Source organism: Staurois parvus, unplaced genomic scaffold (genome assembly GCF_062004578.1).
Source record: "Staurois parvus isolate SC_StPar_1 unplaced genomic scaffold, SC_StPar_1.0 ptg000157l, whole genome shotgun sequence".
Lineage (NCBI taxonomy): Eukaryota > Metazoa > Chordata > Amphibia > Anura > Ranidae > Staurois > Staurois parvus.
Window position 1 is genome coordinate 7,968,735 of NW_028317953.1, and position 16,946 is coordinate 7,985,680.

General features: G+C 42.4%; 1 protein-coding gene across 1 annotated transcript in view; it reads right to left on the reverse strand.

Moving 5' to 3' along the window:
* The window catches only part of TTC39C (tetratricopeptide repeat domain 39C), a 149,993-nt gene that overhangs the window by 60,074 nt on the left and 72,973 nt on the right, over positions 1 to 16,946 (reverse strand). Inside the window, exon 2 of the mRNA XM_089675733.1 lies at positions 14,982 to 15,030. Coding sequence (XP_089531859.1) covers positions 14,982 to 15,030 — 49 coding nt within the window. The remainder of the gene's footprint in view (positions 1 to 14,981; positions 15,031 to 16,946) is intronic.

The following is a 16,946-nucleotide window of genomic DNA, read 5'->3' on the forward strand; positions in this document are numbered from 1 at the left end:
TTCAGCCCTTCTCTGGAGATCTGTGTTCTCCCTCCAGATTCTCTAGCCCAGAGCTGGAGAATCGGAGGGACCGAAAACTAAGCAGAGATAATTTACCTCCGTTTAGTAAACTGATCTTTTACTGTAATCTCGCGAGATTATAGTAAAATCAGCCGTTTTCCAGCGTTTGTAGACCGTTCTCCCTTCGTTTGGAGAACTGATCTACATATGCTTCATAAACGGCATTCACGGGAGAACTGTGTTCTCCAAGAATGCCGGAGAACTGAGCAGCAATCTATTACTGCTGGTTCATAAACGGACACCATATATTGCCAAAAGTATTGGCAACCCCCTCCAAATCATTGGCCACAGGTGTATAAAATTAAGCACCTAGGTATGCAGACTGCTTTTACAAACATTTGTGAAAGAATGGGTCACTCTCAGGAGCTCAGTCAATTCCAGCATGGTACCATGATAAGTTGTCACCTGTGCAATAAGTCCATCCATGGCATTTCCTTGCTAATAAATATTCCGCAGCAAAATGTTAGTGGTATTATAACAAAGTGGAAGCAACTGGGAACAACAGCAGCCACAAAGTGGTAGGCCACGTAAAATGGCAGAGCGGGGTCAGCGCATGCTGAAGTGCACAGTGTGCAGAAGTGGCCAAGAGTCAATAGCTAAAGACCTCCAAACTTAGTGTGGCCTTCAGATTTGTACAACTGTGCATAAAGAGCTTCATGGAATGGGTTTCCATGGCTGAGAAGCTCCATCCAAGCCTTCCATCACCAAGTGCAATGCAAAGCGTCGGATGCAGTGGTGTAAAGCACGCTACCACTGGACTCTAGAGCAGTGGAGACGTATTCTCTGGAGTGACGAATCACGCTTCTCTGTCTGGCAATCCGATGGACGTGTCTGGGTTTGGTGGTTGCCAGGAGAGCAAGTGTACAGTTTGGTGGAGGGGGGGGGGATTATGGTGTGGGGTTGTTTTTTAGGGGTTGGGTTTGGCCCCTTCCAGGGATCCAGTGAAGGGAACTCTTAAGGCGTCAGCATACCAAGATATTTTGGACAATTTCATGCTCCCAACTTTGTGGGAACAGTTTGGAGATGGCCCCTTCTTGTTCCAACATGACTGCGCACCAGTGCACAAAGCAAGGTCCATGAAGACATGGATGAGTGAGTTTGGGGTGGTGGAACTTGACTGGCCTTCACACAGTCCTGACCTCAAGCTGACAGAACACTTTTGGGAAGAATTAGAGCGGAGACTGCGAGCCAGGCCTTCTTTGTCCGACATCAGTGCCTGACCTCAAAAATGTGCATCTGGAAGAATGGTCAAACACTCCCATTAACACACTCCTAAACACCTTGTGGACAAGCTTACCAGAAGAGCTGAAGCTGTTATATCTGAAAAAAGGTAGGCCAACTCAAAATGTAACCTTAAGGACTAAGACTGGGATGCCATTGAAGTTAAAGGCAGGCGTCCCAATACTTTTGGCAATATAGTGTGTATCTATCTATCTATCTATCTATCTATCTATCTATCTAACTATCTCTTTGTTGATCTATTTATTTATTTATCTTGAACACCACAATTTTTCTTCCAGTGATGGGTGAGTCTTGATCATCAGTTATCTAGAAAACCATGTCAGAGATAGGGTAAGTATTGCTTTTTTGATTTTCAAAAATTTTTATTTTTTGGTTCATAAATTGTGCTGAGCTAAATATTTAAACCAATTAAACCCTGGCATGTTTCATCACAAGTTCCTGGTGAAGTAACGCGATTAGTGACGCAACTAGTCGGACGAGAGACGGAGACGTGGTGACATCACTTCCGGCAGAAGCACCATCTTGATACACCCATAGGAGTACACCCAGGAGTTCCTATGAGGATCTGTGAGCATTTTCTTTCTCATAACACATGTGAGTGAGCATTTATAGTATTCTTTTATATCAATAAATGAAACAATATCACACGATGGAAGGATTCTTCTTCTTGTTTTATAAACATCGATGAGGAAGCTGAGGTACAAATAGATCATGAAAAAACCATCCGGATATCAGGAGAGGTGATACCTGTAAGTTCTGAAGGGGGATACCACCACTGTTTGTGATACCAAATCTGACATGGAGGATTGAGCGGTTGGCTGTGCTTAATAGCAAAAAAGCGGTTTGATCCTGTGTGGTCGCTTCATGAAGGTGAGGGGGCAATCTTACTGGTGAAGGATTACACTTTTTGTTCACCTGCCAGATTTAGATTGATCACTGGAGGTTTCTATATATCCAGCCATATTGAAGATTACACACATGGACGATTTGTTTATTGTTTATTACTAATTGATGGCACGTGTTTTTGTGGACTTTGTTATAAATTTAGGTTATGTGTTTATCATAGAGTGTCACTGGAGTGTCACTGGATTTCATTTGTGGATTCACTCAATATTTTATTTAATTTTTATTTATTTTTTTATTTTTATTTTTTTTTCTTCCTGCTCTTTATATACCAGTATAGTCCCAAGTTTAGGGATGAGAGCATGGCAATTTATACTTTGGTACATGTGGGCACTTGTTGAGTGGTGGTCACACATTTATGTTGAATGATTTGTTATAATCCTTGTAGATTGTTTTATAGTCAGGGTCCATTTATCCTGACTGTCCTATTGTTTGTTTCTATAGGCACAATAGTGCCATTTGTCAGCTTATTTCCACTGCATCTTTGGGCATTTATTTATGCCAAGTGTTTTATCATGTGTGGTTTAATACAGGTTTGTGATTTCACCCTGTTTAGGGACACAAGTGGGTTTATTATTATTATACAGTATTTATACAGCGCCAACAGTTCGCTCAGCGCTGTACATTACATTATACAGGATTTATATAGCGCCAACAGTTTAATCAGCGCTTTACACTATAGTGGGAGACAATACAATTCAATACAAGAGGGATTTGAGGGCCCTGCTCCTTGGAGCTTACAATCTAGAAGGGAGGGGTTAATGGTACAACAGGTAATAACTGTGGGGGATGGAGTGTTTGGAAGAGTAGAGGACTCCTGTATTAGCAAGGGCAGGATAGGCTTCCCTGAAGAGATAGGTTTTTAGTGATCGCTTAAGTCAGTAGAGTAGGCAATAGTCTGATAGATTGGGGTAGGGAGTTCCAGAGGATGGGGGAAGCCCTGGAGAAGTCCTGGAGACGAGCATGGGAGGAGGAGACAAGGGAGCTAGAGAATAGGAGGTTTTGTGAGGAGCAGAGGGTACGGTTTGGGTGATATTTAGAGACAAGATCGGTTATGTAATTTGGGGCAGTGTTATGAATGGCTTTATATGTCATTGTTAGTGTTTTGAATTTTATCCGTTGGGCAACTGGGAGCCAGTGGAGGGACTGGCAGAGAGGGGTGGCAGATACAGAACGGTTAGTAAGGTGGATGAGTCTAGCAGCGGCATTCATGATAGACTGAAGTGGGGATAGTGTCACGGTCTGGGTCAGGTTCATAGACCAATTGCTACAGCAGTGTAAGGCTTACCTGAAACCAGCAGGATAGGTACACCAGCGGGTCCCCCTGGGAATGACGCAGGCTCACCTGAGGTGCGGGGTCTAAGTATTAACCGGTTTTCACCAAAGCTCCTAATGGTGGAGATGGATTTGGCTGCGTGTTAATACCAGGTCGCAGATCTCAGGATCACCCCACCAGGGAATGAGCAAGCTGGAGACCAATAGCAGATCAAACAGTTTAGGGATCAAACGGAAGCAGAGTCAGTCACAAGCCAAGGGTCAGTCACAAATGGTAGTAGATTAGGATGAGGCAAAATCGTAGTCAGTAGCAAGCCAAAGGTCGGTAACGAAGATGTAGACAACAGCAGAAACAAAGCAGGATATTGGCTGGGAAGGCACAATAATCTGACAAGGAGGAAGTGCATGGACATGGCTTTTATAGGAAGTTCATGGGAAGAGCAAGGAGTTCAAGGTTCAAGACAAACAGGGCCAAGGCAGGATCATCCAAAGAATTGTCAAGGGAGCTGTCCAGCATTCCAGGTGGCTCAGCAAGAAGAGACACTGTCCCTCACCACAGTGGGCCCAGGTTCAAACCCAGGCTCTGACAGATAGCCTGCAATGAGGAGGGGGTTACAATAGTTGAGGTGAAATATGACAAGGGAGTGAATAAGTTGCTTAGTGGTTTTCAAGGTTAGGAACGGTTGAATCTTGGATGTTGCAGAGGTGAAGTCTACATGATTTTGTCAGCAATTGGATCTGGGGCTGGAAGGACAGATGGGAGTCTAGGATTACACCTAGTACGTTGGCATGTGGGGAGGGACTGATGATTGTGTTAATGATCTTGATTGAGAAGTCAGGGGAGGGGGCATGGGGTGGGGGGAATACTAAGAGCCCAGTTTTGGAAAGATTGAGTTTGAGGAAGTGGAGTGACATCCAAGCCGATATGTCACTTAGTAGGCTAGTGATGCCAGTGGAGACTGAAGGGGTGAGATGAGGGGTAGACAAATAGATTTGCATGTCATCAGCATAGAGATGGTAATTGAATCCGTGGGAGCTTATCAATTGACCAAGGGAGGAGGTGTAGATGGAGAAGAGAAGGGGTCCAAGGACAGAACCTTAAGGGACCCCTACAGAAAGAGAGAGTGAAGAGGAGGTGGCAGCGTTATAGGTAACACTGAAGGAGCGCTGCGATAGATAGGAGAACCAGGAGAGAGCGGAGTCTCTGAGGCCAAGAGAGTGGAGTTTTTTGAGGAGGAGGGGATGGTCAACCGTATCAAAAGCCGCGTAGAGGTCGAGTAGTAGGAGTATTGAATAGTGGCCGTTGGTTTTAGCAGTTATGTATTTGGGTTTATGTATTGTGTTTTTATGCGTTTTGCACATTTTAATTTTATTTCATATGGTTTATCAAACATCACTGCATAAGATTGTATAATAATATGAAGAATTGAGTTTGGGATAATTACACACAGGAGGATTCACTAGGGGTGTAACTGATAGCTCATTTTTGATTTAATTATTTATATAAGTATAAGTGTGGGAGTGCAGCACCAATTTTGTTATAATATGACATCTTCCGGAAGAAGGTGGAAGATGTTGGTTTATATGTCTAGTGCAGCACAGTTTATGTACCAATCTCAAAATCTTTGCATCCGGGTTTTCAGACACAAGCCCCCGCTGCAAATATTTAAGGGGATTCCATTCTCCCTGTTGGATTTGTAAATTATTTTATAATGAGGAAATTGAAGCAAAAGGAATGGAAACAGTTCAACATTATACAGTGGATAGAAACAGATCTGGGAACCATGACAAGAAGATCTGGCCTCCAGAGTTACCAAGAGATATAAAAAGCCAGCAGGTAACTTGTAACACTAATAAGTGAAATATCACTTCCAGACGATCTGACTCTTTAATGATGTAAACGCTACTTTATGCTGAAAAACAATTTGTTCCTCTCATTGTACTAATGAACTAGAAATCATAATGATGCAATCGTATTCTGTGCTACTATCACAACACTCTGCTTTTTGCAAGGAAGCACAGTAAAACAGCAGGTAGACATGGCAGGTGCAAAGTGGGCAAACTGACATACTTGGAAACCCATTATAAATCAAATGATGTCACATTCTTCGCTATAAAATACAGAGATCGGATAAACGTTGCAGCGTCACACTTCTTCCAAATCAATCTTTCACTCACAAGCTGTGGCTGCTGTGTGTGGCCTTTAGGTAAGATGCAAAGTCCTGAATCTATCTTTAGACAGGGAAGTAAACAGAGAACACCAAGGTCAATGCTGAGCTCTGCAGTCACAGCAGTTCAAAATACTCGTCACCCAGAGGCAACACTCCTAGTTAAACACACACACGATCTTGTCACTTCCCAAAAGCAGCAAGCAGTATTTAAAGGTTTACTAGAACTATGTCAAAGGGTTGCTAATGACATTCAGAAATATGTATGACAAATACCTTTGTCTGTAAGGGAAATGTGACATTTAACATTTCAATAACACTTTTTTTGACCCACTAATGCATGATATCTCCTAGCTTAAGCTAAAGCAATGGTTCCTTCCCCAAGAGAATGAGCTAGGACATTAAAGGGTAAGCAAAAAAAAAAAAATTTGTGTCCCAGGTACTGCCATTTAACATATGCCCAAATTTATTTTTACATATTTTTATGAGGCTGCAAACAAAGTGCAGCTTAGTTATTGAGTGACCCTGAACAGCGGCAGTACAGGCCTTGTTGGACAGAAACAGGAGGAGTAAAGTGATCTGACATCCTTAAGCTTACAGAAGAATTTCAGTTGCTCCTGATTTTTTTTTTTTTTTTTTAGCTGTTATGCAGCATTGCCCTGGATTCAGATACTCACATGCAGACAGCCATAAAAAAAACTGCAGATTTGCGGAGGGCAGCATCAGTGCACACAGTCTTAGTTGATCTAGGCATGAAGGTCCAATTTAAGTGCCGCCGGCCAACAGCAATCATAGCACACAGCCATGCATGCAGGTGCCCATCTCCCCCCTTTATTTTGTGCAGCAGCAGTCCTCCAAGCACTAAAGGCCACATTGTAAACTGCAGCAGTCTACACATCCCCGCAGGACTCAGGGGGAGCACAGAAAGCAGCCTGAGTGCCTGAGTGCTGAATGCCTCCCTTGCAATACACTGCAACATCATCTCATTCTGCTAGATGGCCGCTGCAACCAAACATCAGGTGATCCTCCAACAAAACATCTGCCCATTGCCCAACACACTCTAAGCCATTGCTTTTCCAACCTATTATTGGGCTACTTATTGACAGTGCCAGACAGCATATAAATATGAAATAACAGCAACTATGTTAAATGCAAATATGTTGTTAATATGAAGGGTACAGTTTAAGTATATGGTTTGCATGGAGTATGCAAGTGAAAAAAAATCAGGGAACCACTAAGCTAAAGCAATAGTCTTCTATATACTTTTAGTAGAATGGATTATCAGCCGAATAACCAGAGTTTTAAACAGGTTCAGTATGGCAAAAAAACATGCATACACTGCATTGTATTTGTCAGGGCAGGGGCCGGGGAACGGACAGGCAGGCCTAACAATGTAACGCACTGGCTGACGACAACCACCACCCACAGACCGAAGTCCCTCAGGGCGCGGAGTCTAAGTCCCAGGCTGCCCTTCACCAGGGCCCCTGATGGTGGGGATGGACTTGACGCAGCCAGGAACCAGTTCGCGGCCCCCGAGACACCCCAGCTGTGGTAATGGCCGCTGCCAATGGCATGTAGCAGGTGGAAGAGACAAAAGAGTAGTCAGACAGGCCGGGTCAACAACAATAGGACTAAACAGTACAGGACAGCAGACGAGAATCACAGGTCACGAGCCGGGTTCAGCAACGGAGAGTCAGATCAAAGGAGAATACAAAGAATAGTCGAGTACAAGCCGAATCAGATACCAGGAGAGCCACGAGAGTCAGAACAGAGTAATAGCAACACAAAGACACAAGACACAAGTGCAAAGAGCATGTGCGGACCACAGGCTTATATGTCATCAGCCACACCCCTCTGGGGGATGGACCTCAGAGACCTGAAGGCATAAAAGGATTCCCACCATGCACAGCAGAATCCAAGATGGACGCCAGCACATGGAGTAACATAACCTCAGGGAAAAGGTAGGACCTTGACAGTAATGAAAGCTGCACAAACATGGAGTCTTCACAGCAATGTTTCTGTGACCCAACCAGCATAATACGTGGCTGCATAGCATAGTCACTCTAAGACTCTATAACAACAGAGAGTCAAGCTGAGAATCTCTACTTCAGTAAACAGTACAAGACACAGCAACTTGCAATTATCCTCATACACACCGTCACTCACAGTAAAATTCAGGGCTGCTCTGATAACACAGGTGAACAGCTAGAGTGTTTCAAGGCTCAAGGGCCACCCCATTGGAACCGGAGGACTCTGATGGAAATTAGGGAAGTGCTCCCCACAGTAGCTGGATCATTTGAAAAAGCTGCAAGCTATTAGGCTCTGACCAGGCTATATACAGGTGAAACTCAAAAAATTAGAATATCGTGCAAAAGTTCATCTATTTCAGTAATGCAACTTAAAAGGTGAAACTAATATATGAGATAGACTCATTACAAGCAAAGCATAATTCAAGCCGTGATTTGTCATAATTGTGATGATTATGGCTTACAGCTCATGAAAACCCCAAATCCACAATCTCAGAAAATTAGATTATTACATGCAATCAATAAAACAAGGATTGTACATAGAACAATATCGGACCTCTGAAAAGTAGAAGCATGCTTGGTTTGGGCCCCTTTTGCAGCAATTACTGCCTCAATGCGGCGTGGCATGGAAGCTATCAGCCTGTGGCACTGCTGAGGTGTTATGGAAGATCAAGATGCTTCAATAGCGGTCTTCAGCTCTTCTGCATTGTTCGGTCTCATGTCTCTCATATTTCTCTTGGCAATGCCCCATAGATTCTCTATGGGGTTCAGGTCAGGCAAGTTTGCTGGCCAATCGAGCACAGTAATCCCACAGTCATTGAACCAGGTTTTGGTGCTTTTGGCAGTGTGGGCAGGTGCCAAGTCCTGCTGGTAAATGAAGTCAGCATCCCCATAAAGCTCGTCTGCGGAAGGAAGCATGAAGTGCTCCAAAATCTCCTGGTAGACGGCTGCGTTGACCCTGGACTTAATGAAGCACAGTGGACCAACACCAGCAGATGACACGGCTCCCCAAATCAACACAGACTGTGGAAACTTCACACTGGACTTCAAGCATCTTGCAGTGTGTGCATCTCCATTCTTCCTCCATACTCTGGGTCCTTGGTTTCCAAATGAGATGCAAAAGTTGCTCTCATCAGAAAAGAGGACTTTGGACTACTGAGCAACAGACCAGGTCTGTTTTTCTTTAGCCCAGGTAAGACGGTTCTGATGTTGTTTGTTTTTCAGGAGCGGCTTGACAAGAGGAATACGAAATTTGAAGCTCATGTCCAGGATCCGTCTGTGCGTGGTGGCTATTGATGCACTGACTCCAGCCTCAGTCCACTCCTTGTGAAAGTCCCCAACACTTTTGAATGGCCTTTTCCTGACAATCCTCTCCAGGCTGCGGTCATCCCTGCTGCTTGTGCACATTTTTCTTCCACACTTTTCCCTTCCACATAACCTTCTATTAATGTGCTTTGATACAGCACTTTGGGAACATCCAACTTCTTTTGCAATTCCCTTTTGAGGCTTTCCCTCCTTATGGAGGGTGTCAATGATGGTTTTCTGCACAACTGTCAGGCCAGCAGTCTTTCCCATGATTGTGATTTCTACTGAACCAGACTGAGAGACCATTTAAAGGCTCAGGAACCCTTTGCAGGTGTTATGGCTGAATTAGCTGATTAGAGTGGGACACTTTGAGCCGAGAATATTGCACCTTTTCACAATATTTTAATTTTCTGAGATTGTGGATTTGGGGTTTTCATGAGCTGTAAGCCATAATCATCACAATTATGACAAATCACGGCTTGAACTATCTTGCTTTGCTTGTAATGAGTCTATCTCATATATTAGTTTCACCTTTTAAGTTGCATTACTGAAATAAATGAACTTTTGCACGATATTCTAATTTTTCGAGTTTCACCTGTACACGCCAGTTCTGACAGTAAAGGGCATCTCATTTTGTTGCAGATAACTTGCTCAGCTACCTCTGCCTTGTCGGGTATAGCCTCTATCAGCTAATGATGAAGGGGAGCAGAGAAATATATTTTCCTTCGCATGACCAGGAACCACTGGAGTTGTGGCAAAATTAAAGAGGCCTGCAAAGCATGGTGCGTAAATGGGAACTCCACTATAAAATAATAAATAGCACCTTCATTTTTGTATTGGAAAATAATGCGGTCAACTATATAAACTTATTTTCAAATTAATTTAGTTCTGATAGATTGTTGATATTTTGTACATGTACAGTAAGAAAGTTATTACAGCAATGTGTACAATATGATGTTATCTTACAATATAGTGGGGTTTTGCCTAATACAGCAGCATGTAAATATTTCAGATATGCTAATATACAGTGCATCACTTAAAGTAGAAGTTTTCTTGTTTCTTAGATTTATGTAGAGTGGTGAATGGCCGGTATTGATGTCTGGTGTTCTCACTGGGGAAACTTACCGTAACTTTCTGCCTGTTTTGCAAACTAGTACCAGAGAGCAAATTAAACAGGTCTCTACTAGATCACAACCATATTTGAGAAACCTCCATCTCTAACCCTGAGATAGCAGGCCCATCAAGTCTTTGGGTGATGCTAACAAACTTCTTTCACATGGGTGGTCTGATCAGATCCAACTTTCAGTAGTTTAGGCCGATCTGAACGGAAGCTGCATGTTAGTCTATGGGAAAGAGGATATTCATCTGATCTGGGTCTGTCCTTATTCATTTTTTTTCAGACATAAAAGTGACGGATTGGAGGTAGTCAGGTGTAAATGGATGCATGTTTGTGTTGCTATGGATATTTTAGTGAGTTTTATAACACAATTATAAATAGGCTTCCCCTGTTCATATGCTAATGAACGTGTTGGACTGGTTCATGTGCTCAGGACAGGAAGTGATGCCACAGGAAGAAGGGAGAGGGGGAAAGAGGACTTTAGCAACCATGTGGTGAAGGCAAAGGAAAGGAAACTAGTAGTTCTGGAGGACTCTGAGAAGGAAGGAGCAGTATGAAGACTCCATCACCAGAAAAACCCAAGTAGCTGTTTAGTATACTTCTTGCATACATTGAAAGATTGCAGGAAAGCACCATAATGTGACTGCTCATACCTTGTCTGTGCTCACTGTCTCCTGGAGTCACCACTGGAGCTCCCTAAAATTCCTGTAAAGTTTAAACTATCTTAACACTTGCCAAGGCTAAGCTAGCTCCTCCACCCTGCCCATGTGACAGCATTCAGAATTGGTGATTGGCTTGTCAGCAATGCAGTGCTGAATTCTGGGAGGTGTGGTAAACAGCATTTCTGTGTACCATACCCATAAATATAAGGGATCTTGACTGGCTGAAGTAGCATATGGGGCACCTTATTGCACCTAATTATACTCAGAAGTGCTACTTTTTATTTAAGCAAGCTCACTGCCATGTCTGCATTTCCAGACTTGCAACATATTCATTGGAAGTCATCAGAAGTGTGCTGTGTCTACACATTATGCATACGTCAAAGACAATTTAGACTTCTCCACTGTTATGTACATTTGACAGCCATAACTGATAAAAGCTGAGCCCTGAGCAGACATATCTAGGACTCACACAAAAAAATAACTCACAGACATCCAGTCTTCACACAAACCTGGACAGAATAGACATGAAATGAAAATAGTCGTCTGACAGAATTCATAAGCAAGACTGGTGTTCGGCAGTTAAACTTCTCTGACCAGCATTTATATCTAAAAAGCCTACAACCCATTATAAATGGTCTTGAGTAGGGTCACATTAACCCTGTGTGTACAAGTTTCATCAGCAGGTTGATCAAATGCTTTTTGACTTCATGGCCTACATGGTCATAAGTCTTTTTTTAACTTTGTTATGTTCCTATGTATGGAGAAGAAGCTCATGTGCTATGACAAAATGCATGTTATCAATGCTTTTAAAGGTAGGGAGGGCACATACATAAACACTTTAAAGGCGTTGGACAGTTCTACAAGTTAGTCTCTCTGTTATTAGAATGAAAAAGTAAGTAAATAATAGTTGATCAAAGCAGACCTAAAGTGTAATCATAACTCCCTTCCTCCCCACCCTACTTTATAACCTGCTGCCTTAAAATTAATTTGGTTATGTGATCACTGCTGGAGAGAAGATGTAGCGTACTAAGTGACTGATCCTCCCCTCCAGTAGAGGTCATTTGACCACTTCGGTTTGATGACAATACATCATCAAGGAGTGTTTTGGGGTCCTATTAAAACAATGATTTTAAAATATGTATTCAGCACAAACTGAAACCACCTCTCGGATGTTAACACAGGCTTTTCCAGTGTCTGTATATGTCTTTGCTTCTAGAACATCCCAGATGCTTGCTTTAGCATATCAACCTAAACTAAGTATTTGGAGCTTTGCAAGGTCAGACAAACTACTCATTTCATTGTCAGAATCTGCATAGCAGAGTGCCCTGGATTTTTGACCTGATGGGCAGCACAGTTGCTTAGTGGCTAGCACTATTGTCTTGCAGTGCTAGGTTCCTCATATCTGCATGGAGTGTTTGTATGTTCTCCCTGTGCTTGTGTGGGTTTCCTCTGGGTACTCTAGTTTCCTCCCACAATCCAAAGACATGCTGGTAGGTTAATTGGCTTTTGTCTAAATTGGGCCTAGTATGAGTATGTATGCATGTGAGATAGGAACCTTAGATTGTAAACTCCTTGAGTACAGGGGCCAATGTAAATGTGCAATATATATGTCAAAGCTCTGCGTAAATTATAGGCACCAAATAAATACCTGTCTGGGGTCACTCTACAATAACTAAATATATGTGTAGGCACCTACAAATATCTGCTTTACCACCCCAGAGTGTCAATACTAAGCTTGTAATGACAAAGGTACACTTTAAAGTGTTACTAAACCCATGACCCTGCATTCACTATATCTGGTCTCCCACAGTACACAGAACATAGAAATGTAATTATTTTAGTAAATATAAACTGCTAAATACCTTTTCACATCAGCAGTTAGAGCAGTCTTCTAACTTCTATCACTGTCCAGCACAGCACTGGTTAAAGCTTGTAGGAGGAGTTTTCATTCTGCTCTGCTTGTCCTATGAGGCTGCAGGACCTCTGACCCTCTGTCTGGTTAGCGCTGATTGGCCCTGTGCTGATCGGCAGTTAGAGCAGTCTTGTGACTTCTATCAGTGTCCAGCCCAGCACTAGCTAAAGCTTGTAGGAAAAGTTTTCTTTCTGCTCTAGGAGGATGGAAATCCCCTGACCTCTGTCTGGACAGTGCTGATTGGCCCTGTGCTGATCACATGCACTCTCCCAAGAAAAAAAAACCCTCTCTGGCAATATACATCAAACTGTGCATGCCTAAGGTTCAGTCTGGAGATAAGAGGTGGTCACTTGAAAAAGGGGAGGTGCAGAGGAGGATCAAACAACCTTTTTACACAATGCAGAGGATTAACCCCTTAGGTTCCACAGTGAGTATAACAAGCATGCTTTACTGCATATACAGACTGATTTTACTGTTGTGGGTTTAATAACACTTTAAAGCCGAACACCAAAAAAAAGTGTTTCCATGCAGTGGGGCAGTGCCTGAACTACACAGGTTAACTGCTTGTTGTGTCTAGGGGAAACCAGAAAGTTTATACTTGCCTGATCCTCTGATTTAGTGGTGCTCCCCCACAATCCAGCAGTGGAATGTTCCTGACGTCCTCATGTCTGGAGCAGGTCCATGGGCTTGATGATGTCAGGAAGAGTGCACCACACAAGATTGTTAGACCATAGAGGGGCAGAAGCTGCAGGGAGTGGTCTTTTGTTGGGAGGATCGGAGGATTAGATAAGTATATCTCCTTTCTCCAATCCTCTAGACATAAATGAGCAGTTAACCCTTGCACTGCAAGTGGCAGGGCGGACAGTATGTTGGGGAGCGGATTATACTATACTTTAGGCCCAGTTTAAACAATTTCAGTATCTCATTCTAATCTAATTTTAATCTAAAAATAATGTCCTGTTTTTTTAATTATTCCATAGTTTTCCTTTTAAAAGTATGCTGCTCTTATGAATGAAGGCAAAATGTTTTTGCAGTTCATAAACTGAACCATGTTTATTGTTAAACAAACTGCTGATTTACATGTTTCTCCTAGGTTCAATGGAGTGCACATTTCCTGTCTGATTATGAATATACATGACACAGCAACTATCAATGGGCAGAGAGGAGCTTGGGGAAGTCAGCAAATAAGTACTGTACAATGCTTTAACATGAGACGGCATTAGTGAGATGAAATCCCAGCAAAACGTAATAGCTACAAATGTGAAATAGGTGAAATGTGATGTTTCCACATACGATTATAGACTGACTGTGGATGCACACATGTGCGGTGCGGATTGAAGCTCAGGTTTCACAGCTAATAGACACAGTAAATGTTCAGAGGTTCAGGTCAGGTTTAGATCAGGATTTTATCCTGTTCACAAATGATGACATGTGCAGTTTAGAAACGGTTCCCATAGAAGTCAATAGCCTGTAATCCACACCTGAATCGGACCGCATTGCTCAGAAATCAGACATGATTCTTTTTAATCCGCACTGCCAGTGCACCGGACATATGTGAACAGGCACTACAGGAAGCAATGTATTTCACATGGTTCAAACCACATCCAATCCACATATATGTGAACCGGCACTTAAGAAGGTCAACGGCACACAGTTAAAAAAAAAGACACATCTTTCCCGATGCCACTGCTGCACAAAGACATATTGATGTGTATGTCTACGGCCTACAGATTCTCATATTTTAATCATTTATAGGTGACAGGTAACTTCAGACGCCAATGAGATTATTGATTGACACTGCGTCACTTTCGGCTCTTGGAAGCACATGATGATTTTAATTTGAAGTCAGTCACGCCATTGAAAATCACAATAGATTTTGTTTTTGCTGTGCTAACAGATAACCAGAGGTCCCCTAAAATATTTCAGGGAAATAGTCCTCTAATTTGTACAGAGTGCTGGACTGGGATGGGTACCCTACTCTTCAGAACACTCCAAGATGGACTGCTTACACAAGGAGCACCCACAGAACACTAGGAACAGGAATAGGTATCTATTTCAGCAAGAGTATTCTTCAGATCTGTAATGTCTATGACAAAGTTATTAATTTTTTAAACCAAATATTTCAGAATATAAATCAATGCTGAAGAGGAAATTTACAAGATAAGAAATTATTTACAGACAGGCAAATATACCATGTATAGGTGGGTGGACCGAACAAGATAGAGGAAGAATGTCAAACATAGATACGTAAAGTCTATTAACCATATAGTGTACATACATAACCGGACAGATCTAATTCTCAGCACTTACCAGAAAGCTTACAAAGCTAGCGCCAAAGCTCATCAATGGGCTGTGATTCCTACAAAACACAAACACATTGCTGGTGTTAATATATACTGAACATCTATGAGACATATGAAGACATATATATATATATATTGCTGGGAATGGTTATAAAAAAACATGAGATGAAGACCTATATACATTTTGTGGGCACAGCACCACCACCCCTGAAGGAAGGCTAAACTACACACTGCCTACATGTTTACGACTATGTATGCGACTAGTTTCTTCATACAGTAGCGTCTAAAGGCTGTCATTACCAAGAAAGGATTTTGTATGAAGTGTTAAATAAATTTCAGTTCACATGTTCAATACTTTTTTCCCTGTGTCATTCTATTTTATTACACAGAACTTAATTTCTGAACATATTATTTGTTTTGGTTTCTTTGTATACATGTTTTACATGGGTTGTTACTGACATGTGGTGAAAATTTCATGTCAGCAGCACCTTTAGAATATTTGTAAATGAGAAAAATGATGACATGCTCAATACTTATTTTACCCGCTGTATATATACAGTACACACACACACTGTATATATTGCGTATATACGCTGCTCAAAAAAAAAAAAAAAAGAGTATGGCATCAAATCAAGTAAACTCCTGGGATATAGATCTGGTCAGTTAAGTAGCAGAAATGGTTGTTAATCAGTTTCAGCTGCTTTGGTGTTAATGAAATTAACAACAGGTGCTCTAGATGGGTAACAATGAGATGACCCCCCAAAACAAGAATGGTTTTACAGGTGGAAGCCACTGACATTTTTTTCCCTACTCATCTTTTCTGTTTTCCCTAGTTTTGCATTTGGCTAGGGTCAGTGTCACTACTGGTAGCATGAGGCAATACCTGGACCCTACCTAGGCTGCACAGGCAGTCCAACTCCTCCAGGATGGCACATCAATATGTGTCATTGCCAGAACCAGACCCTACACTGGCGCAGTGGGTCCTGGGTTCCTCCTGGTGCATGACAATGCTGGCATCATGTGACGAGAGAATGCAGGCAGTTCCTGGAGGATGAAGGAATTGATACCATTGAATGGCCCCCATGCTTGCCTGACCTAAATCCAATAGAACACCTCTGGGATATCATGTCTCAGTCCATCCGACGCTGCCAGGTTAAACCTCAAACTGTTCAGGAGGAGCTCAGTGATGCCCTGGTCTGGATCTGGGAGGAAATACCCCAGGACACAATCCATCTCATTAGGAGCATGCCCCGACATTGTCAGGCATGCATACAAGCACGTGGGGGTCATACAAACTACTGAGTACCATTTTAAGTTGCTGCAATGAAATTTCAGCAAAATGGACTAGCCTGATGCATCATTTTTAACTTTGATTTTAAGGATGTCTTTGAATTCATTCCTCTGTAGGTTGATAATTTTCATTTCCATCACAGTACCCAGTCCATATCAGTATAGATATCCAACATGATAATTTCCCCATTTAGATCTGATGTGTTTTCAAAGTGTTCCTTTCATTTTGTTTGAGCAGTGTGTATATATATATATATATATATATATATATTACACATACACACACACTATATTTACAAAAGTATTGGGATGCCTGCCTTTACAGGCACATGAATGGCATCCCAGTGTTAATCTGTAGGGTTCAATACTGGGTTGGCCCAACCTTTTTGCAGCTATAACAGCTTCAACTCTTCTGGGAAGGCTGTCCACAAGATTTAGGAGTGTTTCTATGGGAATGTTTGACCATTCTTCCAGAAGCGCATTTGTGAGGTCAGGCACTAATGATGGACAAGAAGGCCTGGCTCGCAGTCTCCGCTCTAATTCATCCCTAAGGAGTTGAGGTTAGGACTGTGTGCAGGCCAGTCAAGTTCCCCCACCCCAAACTCACTCATCCATGTCTTTATGGACCTTGCTTTGTGCACTGGAGCGCAGTCATGTTGGAACAGGAATGGGCCATCCCCAA